At 39.7% G+C, this 12,059-nt stretch overlaps 1 protein-coding gene across 2 annotated transcripts in view; it reads left to right on the top strand.

The window, feature by feature from the left end:
- Positions 1-12,059, top strand: part of LOC124721435 (ATP-binding cassette sub-family G member 8) — a 323,750-nt gene that overhangs the window by 264,430 nt on the left and 47,261 nt on the right. For both annotated transcript variants that reach the window (XM_047246412.1, XM_047246413.1), the window contains one exon: positions 7,476-7,659. In XM_047246412.1, the coding sequence (XP_047102368.1) occupies positions 7,476-7,659 (184 nt within the window). The remainder of the gene's footprint in view (positions 1-7,475; positions 7,660-12,059) is intronic.

Genomic DNA, 12,059 nt, shown 5'->3' with positions numbered 1-12,059 from the left:
GCAATCTGTGCCCCTTTGCTGATGACACTGCAATGTATCATTGTTGAGTAACTTTAGGATGATACAAGATGTCTCGGACAAACTTTCTAGTTGGTATGATCAGTGGCAAGTTGCTCTAAATGTAAAAAAAATTCAAGTTAATACATATGACGAGGAAAAACAATCCTGTAATGTTCAAGTACAGCATTAGTAGTGTGCTACATGACACAATTGCATTGATTAAATATCTAGGTGTAACACTGCAGAGCAATATGAAATGGAATGAGCATATAAGGACGGTAGTAGTGGAGGTGAATGGTTGACTTTGGTTTATTGGGAGAATTATAGGAAAGTGCAGCTCATCTACAAAAGACGACAGTGTATGGAACACTAGTGGACCCATTCTTGAGTACTGCTTGCTCAGGTGTGTGGGGACCCCCCCCCCCCCCCCCCCCACTAGATCAGACTAAAGGAAGACACTGAAGTGATTAAAGGTGTGCTGGTAGATTTGTTACTAGTAGATTTGATCAGCATGCATTACGAAGATGCTTCATGAATTCAAATGGGAATTCCTAGAGGGAAGACATCATTTTAGAAAATTTAGAGAATCTACATTTGAGGCTGACTGCAGAATGATTCTACTACCTCCAATGTACATTATGTGTAAGGACCATGAAGATAAGATAATAGATATTAGGACTCCTGTGGAGGTATGTAGACAGTCATTTTTCCCTCACACCATTCACCAGTGGAACAGAAAAGGAAATGGCTAGTGGTGGTACAACGTACCCTATGCCATGGACCACATGGTGGCTTGCGGAGTATGTATGTATGTAGACGTAGATGTAGATTATTCATGTCAGTTGTTCCATCTAGAACAACTGAGACAAAATTCAATTCACCTGTATCGTTTGAAACAGAAGCAGTTAAGTCATTTTCCGTTACATTTGATGTTCTTGTAAACAGAGAAGAATATTCTAATTGATATTTCACCTTTACATCAGATTCACTGAGGAGATTATTGCCTTTATTCAGGAACCAGTGTGATTCACAATATCCTGTGAAGGCGATTTCTTGCATTGGCAAAATACAGACTACATCAGTTGAACGTTTCATTATGTACCTATTCTGTTCATTATGTACCTATTCTTTCATATGAGATGAGATTATCATTTTGTAAATTATGAAGCGTCTTCTGCTCAGCCAACATGCAGTCAGTATGGGTCTTCCTGTAAGTATTTTCATTGATTATGGAGAGCAAATAGTTTTGTGAATGTTAGGCATGTCATAATAACCAACACTATGCTAAGCAGATTTATCACTTATAAACAAATGACATAACAAACAATACAGGTTTTGCATATTATGGCATCCTGTTAGCCAGTTGTTGCTGTTGTAAAGTAGCATATTGAAACCCCATATGCAAGATTTATCATCGTCTGCCCTATTCTATGTCCCAGTTATAAATTTTAATAGCATGAACTGTAATCATTGTAGAGTGTTGGATCAAGTTCACAATTAAACAGTAACTCAAAACCATTTTAGATAAGTTCATGCGTGGGTGCTGCTATGTCGTTTTACCACTTGCAGTGCCACACACACCACATAAGCAAAATGGCAACTCCTGAGTGGACAGCGTTTTGTGTTCTGCAGCTTGCTGAGAGTGAAGCTGTAATTTTAGTTTAGTGTACATTTCATTTAAAGTTTAATTGTGAGCCCCCAACTGGCAGAAACATCTGTTGACAGTATAATCAGTTCAAAATGACCAGATTTTTATGTAATGGGAAAAGCATGGGAAGACCAAATGTGTCTGAAGAGGGATGTTGACCATGTCAAAGCATCTTACCTTTATAATCCTAAGTAGTCTGTTCAGAAAGTGGGTCTTGAATTTCAGTTGCCAGAGTCACCAGTGTGGAAAGTTTTAAGAAAACTTGTGTACACGCATCCATACTGGTTACTGTTGCTTTAAAGCCAGATGACTTTGTTGTACATTATAACTTTGCAAGTGAAGTGTTGCAGTGGGATTATGATTTTTTGATGAAGAGGTGTTCAGTGATGAGGCAACTTTTATCTAAGCGAAAGGTTAACACTCATAATGTTCGTACCTGGGGATCAGAATATGCTCATGAAACTGTCTGTAACAGGTATGTTGGAAGAATGGCTCATTTCCTAGATAGTACGATAATCTGAAAACTTCATTTGGGAACAAGATGGAGCCCTTTCCCATTGGCATCTCTTTGTATGAGAGTGGTTGAACAACGGAGTCCCTGACCGTTGGATGTGTTGTAATGGACAATATGGCAGAACTCTGTTTCGCTGGTGTCAATATTCACCTGACCTCACACCGTGCAGTTTTTTCCATCGAGGCAGTGATAAAGATTGAGCCTGCCATATGGAGGCCTTGCACCTGGAGAGCCAGCAACTAGTAACACAGATGGATTATGTGGGTATGGATCTTGCATGGGACAGCTGTTCAGACAACAGACAAGGGATGACTGCTCAATTTGGCCGCCAGGTGGCAACCCAACGGCTCCCAGAGGTCACTGGCCCAATGGACCTTATCTCTTCTGCAGGCCACATGACCAAAAGTAGTACATGCAGTATCCTGACACCTGGGCATTATTTACGTCGGTGCCCACGTTATGCTCCAGCAGTTCGCTCTGGGTGAGTTTCCTTGGGTAGGTGCCAATTGCAAAAGCATTCCCACAATCAGGATCTCACTCTAGAGATGGCTATGTTTTTTTGTTGTCTTGAAACTTTAACATTTTTTTGTTGTCGTAAAACTTTAACTTTTGCATATCCCTTCCAGACTTTGATTGTGACAAGCTTAGTGTATCGACAATGGATTTTCGAAGGTTCAGTTTACTGTGACAGTTTCAGGCCTTCAGTCCTCAGATATTATTGTTGCCCTTTCAACATTTGAGAAGTGACTTGATTTCAATTATTGTGTACCGCACTAACTCAGGAGAAGACTGTTTACAAGTGTTACAATAAACTTCCTATAAACTTTATATGTGAATATTCTTTATGCATTACCTCTGGTGAACACATCAGTGTCTATGCTGTGCCACTACCTAATGATCTTCCAGATTTGAGATGTAGAATTGAAGGGGTTATTGCTTCCATTACTCTGGACTTGTTAACTAAAATGTGGAAAGAATGGGATTTTAGGTTTGATGTGTGCCACATAACTGAAGGTGCATGTATTGAACATTTATATGAAAAATTTCCTTTTCTTTTTGTCAGTGTCTCTGTGCTCTGACCCAGTGGATGTCTCTGTCCTGTGTTGTTACTGCTCCAGTGCTCCAGCAGATGAGATGCAGCACATCCATGAACTCCTGATCATGCGGCTGGTGGCAATCTCCACGTTGCCTCCTGACCTCTCCAACAACCTCTCCTAGATCAAGGTCAAGGACTTCTTGACAGCATCCCTGTCATTCCACAGTTTGATAAGAAGGTCGACCCATGATCGAATTACATCATGCACATGGAACACCACTTGTTAGCCCATGGCATCACAGGTGATACCCAGCAATGCCCCTTCTTTGTGGTATATTAGGGCACAGACAGTTACCATCTTCTGCAACAACATAACCCAGAAGTGGAACTCCACACTCTGCCATATGCCAGACTGAAGTCGAGTTTGGTGGAATACTTTGACTCCCAGCTGCATGTAACAGCAGCCCGCCACAAGTTTTTTGGCTGCCATAAACTTAACGGACAGTCTTACTGACTACACACATATCTCATGAAATTGAAGGACCCTTCCTTAGAAAAATATCTCCCCATTATCAAAACTTGTAAATAGTCCCTCAGATCATCAGCAACCCTACAGGATCCATCATAAGTGTTTGTTGCCTGACCAGTGCGCCACCTTCAGCCCCAGTCACCCCCCCCCCCCCTCCACACACACACACAGTGCAGGGAAGGACTCAGCAGCCAGATGCCACCCTCAACAACATCTCCCTTCCTACAGCCAGTGTTTTATTAATTACCAGAGACACTAGTGCCTCTACCAGCTCACTAAGTGCACCTTGTGTGGGAAATCCAGACATAGGCTTAAGTACACCAGGTTGTGCACAAAATGAATGTTGATTGTGCACTCTAGAGACCCCTGGGACAAGGAGCTGGACAACAGGGCGGACATGTTCCCAGATATGTCCTACATCCAGTCTGTGCTTCCCCACTCAAAAGAATCTCTATCACTCACGGTAGCCATGAACAATGTGCCGACCAAGCTGCAGATAGATATGGGGTCCTCTGTGACCATCATAGAATGATAATTACATGGGGTCACTGTCCCTTCAACCTTTTGACATTCTACTGCATAGTTACAGTAATGACATCATTAAAGTAAATGGCCAATTTACAGCCTAAGTTCAGTATCATTCGGCTGCCTTCACAGCTAGGAATTTAGTCATTGGTGCTCCCAGAGCCATCAGTCTCTTGAGCCTGGAATTTTTCAGTGCCCTTGGCTTAGAAGTCCATGACTCTGTCCCCACCATCAAGTCATTGCATGCCAAAGCCCACCTAAAAGACTTCCAAATTCAGTGTTCACACAACCCCCCTTGGTTGTCAAAAATTTTAAGGCACATGTGGCTCTTCCCCATCAGCAATGCCGAAGTTCTTCAAAGTCAGAAATGCACTCAGAGACCAACTTGAGCTTTACAGAAGCTCTCCTGCGAACCTTGCAGAACTAGCACTCCTGAAAGAAGGGATATTGCGGAGACATGGCTTAGCCACAGCCTGGGGGATGTTTCCAGAATGAGATTTTCACTCTGCAGTGGAGTGTGCTCTGATATGAAACTTCCTGGCAAATTAAAACTGTGTGCCGGACCGAGACTCGAACTCAGGACCTTTGCCTTTCACGGGCAAGTGCTTTACCACTGAGCTACCCAAGCACGACTCACGCCCCATCCTCTCACAGCTTTACTTCTGCCAGTATCTCGTCTCCTACCTTCCAAACTTTACAGAAGCTCTCCTGCGAGTTTGAGTCTCGGTCCAGCACACAGTTTTAATCTGCCAGGAAGTTTCATATCAGCACACACTCCGCTGCAGAGTGAAAATCTCATTCTGGGAACAGCAGTTAGCCACACATCATAGAGCTCCAGAGGCTGCTTGTACAGACCACTCAGAAAACATAGGTCTTCAGATTGAATCTTAACTCATAGTGAACATGAAGTTACAAAGTTTCGTGCAAAATCAGCAGCACCAAAGCAAAAATATTGCATATTAGATTTGTCAACCCAATCAAGGAATGGTTTCGATCTTCGGTGTTTCAATTAGTTTTAGCGCTGTTTCCAGTTTATGCTGGATAAGCAGTGTTTACCTTGCGCCCGTTGACTACAAATCACTGAGCAGCATTGTACTGAAGTGAGCCAAGGATCATCAAAAGTGTAGAGAAGAAGAAACTGTAAGCATTTTTAAAATTTTGTGTATCAAACAGTATTAAAAATCAAGCTAAATGCTGAGATTCCCTATGGAATTGAATGCTCATTTTGAACATAACTAAGAAGATATGCATTTATGTTACCTCAGCTGTTAAAGATTCTTTGCTGGCAGTATCTGGAGATCAACCTTCAGTGGTGATGTCACTATTTTTGGAATTTTTATCTGTCATCTAGTATTTGTCTGGGTCATAATAAAATCTCTTTTCTAACACCCATTAAAATTTTCAGAGTTTTTGTCCATCAGGGCATCTTCCCTCCTGTAGCCATTTAACACTTTTTTAGCATGACTCACTGTCGTTCTCCAGTCTTCTAATATATCATAGAAGCAGTTATTTATTTATTTATTACATCTCCATAAGCAAAATGCTTTGACATATTATGGCTCTGGGTCTTATTCATCTCAAGATTTCAGATCATTTCTTTGGGAGTTTGGTCTGAATGGTGTGACAGCAATTAGAGACGAACAAATCCATTTGAGTGCAAGATTTTAGCAATGGAATAACATGAGATGATTGATGCCCCTTAGCAAACACTAACTGTTGAGATTTTTGTAAATCTGTGTTACAGTATGTGTGGTTACTGCCTGGGTAAGATTGAGTCTCAGCAGACTGGAATTGGGTGGTTTATTCTCCAGCTCATTTTAATAAGGAGTGTTATTGGAAATGACCGTACTTTTAGAAAGTACTCCTGGAATAAGCTGGCTCTTTACATTCATTTTTAAAGTTTTTGCTGTCCATTTATAATTTATAGTTTGAAGCTTAGCTTATTGAATTATATACAGGCAGTAAATCTTGAATGAAACTCATGTGATTGCTGCATGCGCAACAGTTAAGCATTCATTCAAAATGTAATGTGTATGAATCCATGTTATGTATAAATTAACCCATAGCCATTTCAGTTACAATGAGTGATACTTTCCTAAAAAATATAGTGATGTATGCCATTTTTGCAACTGCATCCAGTCATTCACATATGAGCACTTGTTTTTTTCTGGCATCTTTTGAAACCTAAAGCTAATCCCTTTCATAGATGAACTATTCCCAGAAATTTCTTGCTATCATTGAAATCCAGTTCTGTCCAGCTAAAAGATAAGATGTAGCATATTTGACATTTCCCTGTACTGTTCGTAATATAACAGCCTTTGTTGACTAATAACATGTTTATCCATATTATCAATTTATTGTGGCAACTTTGTTTCTTTTTCATTGAGGTAGATACTTCATTCTCACTCTCCTTAACATTATACTATTAATTTCACAATCTGCATACCATCAATTTATTTTCACACTTTACTATTATGTTCCATTGCCCTCTCTCAGCACAATCACTTCTTTCGCCTTTCCATTGTCAATACATAGAATGGTCTTAACAGTAAATCATCATGCCCACCCTTAAAGAAATTTTGCATGATGTTTTTCAGTATTTTCATTGTGAAGTAACAACACTCGCGTCTTTGAACTGGAATGTTACTGTACCAAGTCAAATTACCAAGCTAGTTCCCCTACAACTTGATTTGCAATTCCAATTCGCAAGTAATAGAAGATAGACATGCATCTTTGTTGCATGTATATATATGTTTTAAAATCCTGTATGTCTGTTGATTATTGTGATCATAGTTTGTGAAGTTAGCCATTGACATTGCTATTGGCAGATTACATTCTATGGGACCTTAAAAACTGGGTTAAGTGCTTATAACATCTGTCCAATTTGTGATAATCCTTGCATGTGAATTCAACAGAGTATTACTTACATATTAATAGTTTATAAATTGATATCATATTTACATTAAAAAAAAATTGAATTTAAATCAGTCAAATGAGTAAGTGACTTACAGACTGTGTAATAAACTTATGGTATTAGTAAATATTATTACAGTTCAGTTCTGTTAATTATATTATGTTACAACAGTTGACATGTTTTTCTGAGCACAAGATGACAGTCCTCACTCCTTTATATTTTGATTAAAATGGTAATAGTATACTACTGCTTATGTTGAATATTATTATATGAAAATAATGGTGTTCGTTTGCATAAATGATTTTTCAGTTGACCTTGTGACATTGGATGACTTATCTGCTGAGGCAATGCTTGAGTCAAGTCAGAGGATAGAGCAACTTGCAGAATTGTTTCGACGGAGGCAAGAACCGTTATCTGATCCAGGGCCTCCAGTGGCTTTGCCAGCAAGTGTAAAGCAGGCAAACTGCTGTACACAAATTTTTATGTTGTTACTGTGAGTTATGAATTTGTTTGAACTTAATATTCTCGAGTATGTTACTTGTTTATGTGATATTATACATAAATTAAATTTCCAATTAATGAGATTTGGAAAATGAAAACCTGTAGTAAGCAGTGACTAACATTTAATATGTATATTGGTCCTTCTGAGGTGTTTTAAGTGTCTCTCCTTACTCAGCTAACCAAACATTGGACTGATTTTCCATATGGCTTAATGGTATATTTTTACTGCATTTTGTATAAGTTTGTGTAAATTAACTGGAAAGTAACTTCGAGCTAAATTTGCAGAAGCCATTGCATAAAGTAAAGAAGAAGCAATACTATATGGTAAGTAGGTTGTTCTATTTTAGTGAACATACTTCCAAGTATGAAAGGTCTTACATTTCTACAAATCATACTGATTGTTAGATTCAGTGTAGAGGAGACTGGAAGAGGGTAAGGGGTTCCAAGTCAAGTTGATATAGTGGTAACTGAACAATTCTTCTCTAGCATATTTGTGAAACTGTATCAGCCTTGATTATTGAAGTTATAAATAAAACAAGTAGTGTCATTGTGACATGTGTACATATCTGTTAAGATGAACACTGATGTTTGTGAAGATCGTGACACCCAGAAAAATAATCCAATTGGATTCAAACTAAGATGATGTGTAGAATAGTGCATCAGCAATTGTGAACTGTGATTTATTAGTCTCATAACATACACTTACAAATCATGTGATTATGGTATAGGAGACATGTCAAAAATTACAAACTGGAATCTAATAATAATTTTTAAAACTATATTTAGTCTATGTAGCAGTATCTATATTTTCTTCATAATGGACAATTTGTTTTTTTCGCAATATAATGCTAATTTCCAGTTGGATTCTGCTCCAATTATCAGTTCATCTTCCATGAACTCTTCTAATGAGTAATAACATTTGTGTATAAGAATTTCATGGAACTTCTTTTTTAGCATCCCTAGTTCCATGTTTAGAATGTTTTTGCCTTGAAGATTGTTGTAGACTTTCATGCCCATATATTGTGGGGTCTGATTATACAATTTCAATCTATGGGCAGGAAGCATAAAATTATCTTTATTCCTTGTACTGTATGTATAATCAAATTGGTTTTTTATGAACAATTCCGATTTGTTGTGTAAAAATATCATTAGCTCGTATATGTATAGGGAGGGGATAGTCAAAATTTTTAGTTTCTGTAATAATGGATGACATGATTCTCTTTGCTGTGCAGTGCACATATTTCTGATAATTTTCTTCAGGAGCTTCAGTACACGAGATATATTATTGGAGCTTCCCAGAAAATAATGCCATATCTTATCACTGATTCAAAGTAACTTAGATATGCTACTTTGCAAGTGGACATGTTAGTAGCACTTGATAATATATGCACGGCATATGCAAAGCTACCCAGTTTGCTGCACAGGTACTCAGTATGTGTGTTCCAGTTTAAATTCTTATCGAGGGGTAGACCCAGATAAATAATTAAGATTGAATAAATAATTAAGATTGCAGAGGAGTTGTGTATATGTAGGACCAGCAAAGCTCTCTTTTGAATAACAGGAAAAGTCAATATTACATAAATCTCAGTTTCTGAAAACACCTCAGATGAAATGTTTCCTCACAATCAATGAGTGCAAAACCAGCAAGTGAATGAATTCAAATGGGCAGAATACCTGTCACTTGAAAATGTGTTTGTCATATTATGACATTTCGGCTCGTGGAGGACATACTGCTATGACAGCAATGCGTGTGTGAAACCAGTGGATTGAAGAGGATAGTATGCAGTGAGAGTAAGTACTGCATCATATATTGGATTACTGCCATCTGATCTTTATGATTATTATGGACCTTAGAACTTCATCTAAAGTATTGGCTGGAGTGTCATCATTTTTGCATTGATAACTTATGATGACTTCATAAGATGGCATGCATGCTATTGCATTGTATTGTATTCCACTGCCCAAATGACACTAATGCATCAGACTGCAATGGGTGCATAACATTAGTACAGTCATGCTGAGGAGAAAAATGTAATGTTGTTAGAGATCTAACTTCAGCTTGACCCAAAGTGATTGTCACACTCTTATCAGATGCTACTACAGTGACAACAATGTGACAGTGTGTTATACTGAGTGGCATGGTGGTAAACCCCAAGTATTATGTTTCAGAGAACCATTGGATATGATATGTGATCTCGTGTACTTGGAGAGAGCTGGTGAGGATGAGGGAAGGCAGTGGTGAGGTGGGGGGGGGGGGGGGGGTGGAAAACTGGCAGTTGGTAGGAGTGCTAGTGGGAGGAGGATGTGGTCCGACAGTTTTGTTGTGTGTACAGGTTCCAGCTTGCGAATAGAAAGGATAAGGAAGGCACAAATATCAGTCGGAAGAGAGTTCTGCTGCTAGATAGCAGTCATGGTAGAGGTACAGGCCCTCAACTCCAGGAGAAGTTAGGTGAGCAGTATTACGTCATTGGCATTTTCAAGCCAAGTGCTGGGCCAAGTCAGGTGATAAAGGGTTTAGTGCCTTTATGTAAGGTATTCCAAAAGGTGATTGGATTGTTATAGTGAGTGGATGGGGCTGGGGAAAGCTTGGATATGGACAGGATGTGCAGTATAGGTGATGACCTGAGTAAGATAGCTTCCCTAATTGGTACCATCAATGCGAGCTTGGTAGAGCTGTTGAAATGGCTCTGAGCACTATGGGACTCAACTGCTGAGGTCATTAGTCCCCTAGAACTTAGAACTAGTTAAACCTAACTAGGCCTAAGGACATCACAAACATCCATGCCCGAGGCAGGATTCGAACCTGCGACCGTAGCGGTCTTGCGGTTCCAGACTGCAGCGCCTTTAACCGCACGGCCACTTCGGCCGGCTGGTAGAGCTGTTCTGGCAGCATGATTAGCCTTATCTTGACAGCCCTGTGCAGTGAGTCAGTGCGGGGCTGGAAATGACGCTGATGATTGGTGACTGGGCACACGTTCCTCTGTTGTCGGTGGGGCTATAGGAGATGGTGTTACACTAAGCATGGTCTGCACCTCATCAGGACTGAGAAAGGGAGGTTGGTGGAGTTGATTAGTGAGAGTATAGTGGGTGGGTGTGAAGCCACACATGGTCAAATAGCTGTTGTCATGGATGGGAGAACTAGGCCATTTTTTTAGCATAAACCATGACAACAGGCTCCGCTCTCTTAAAAGTAACTCTACCAGCTTAGAGATTTCTTCATTGTTTATGCAGAAAATAGAGTATACCACATTGGAGTGCACAAACTCCTTGAAAATTTGCTCAGATTTATCTATCATTCATCAGAATATGCAGTCCATCAAGTGCACTAGCTTGACGTTGAACTACTTAGCACTTCAGAACAAGTCAGAGGATGTCAATGGCAAACTACCTTCATTAGGACCGTGGCAATAACACCTTCCTGCATCTGCCCCCCTGCACTCAATTCCTGAGTATGGGACCACTTTGACTTGAGTCAAAGATAGCAAAATTTTGTTAAGAAAATGTGCTTCTATATTAGATGACAGAAAGCCTGCTACTGCACAGTGAAAGTTAAATGTTTACAATCCTGAATCTGTAATTTGGTAATGGCGGAAGTACGTGTGGAAATAAAAAATTGTAGAGAGTGTGACGAAGGCCTCACTACAGTAAGTAAGTTGGAGTACTTACACAGAGGTGAAGAGACTTATCCAGGATAGACTAGCATGAAGGGTGGCAGTCCTTGGACTCGAGACATCAGCAGCTATACCAGAGAGAGAGAGAGAGAGAGAGAGAAGGTTTTGTGGATGTACACACACATTATTCATGTACAGGTGTGTGTGTGTTTGTGTTTGTCCACACAAGTGTGTGGTGGTTAAGATGGAGGATGGAATTTTTGGGGAAGGAAGAGTCTGTTTGCCTGTGCTTCCCCACAAGATGTGCTTTTAGCTATGTGAAGATGAGGATGGAGGGTAGCTGTGACAGAAATAAGTTCTTGCTATTCATGTAAAGCAAAAGTATGTCCTAACGCATATTGTGGGATGTCAAACTACCAAAAGAAATACTATTTGCAGTGTCTGTAGTATACGGTATACTGTGCAATGTAATTCAGGCGTGCATGCAAGGAACAGACACTGTGGTGATCAACAGGTGCATGAAATGAAAAAAATATATTTGCAATTGCGCATGCATGCATGTCTGAAGGACATGGCATAGTACACCATATAACACAGAGACTTCTAATAGTATTTCAAGCCTAAACAAAGCTGAAACAATCTCACCTTGTGTGGGAGTTAGCAATTGTGTGAGTGCAAGACATAGACACACAATGACATATGGAAGTTTGAGTCAGTCCTGGAAGCATGGTTGGATAGTTGAAGTGCCTGTGATAAGCAGAAAATCTGCATTTGAGTCCCG

This window comes from Schistocerca piceifrons, chromosome X, assembly GCF_021461385.2.
Source record: "Schistocerca piceifrons isolate TAMUIC-IGC-003096 chromosome X, iqSchPice1.1, whole genome shotgun sequence".
NCBI lineage: Eukaryota > Metazoa > Arthropoda > Insecta > Orthoptera > Acrididae > Schistocerca > Schistocerca piceifrons.
The sequence above is the reverse complement of the archived record's forward strand: the minus strand, read 5'-3'. Positions and strand labels throughout refer to the sequence as shown.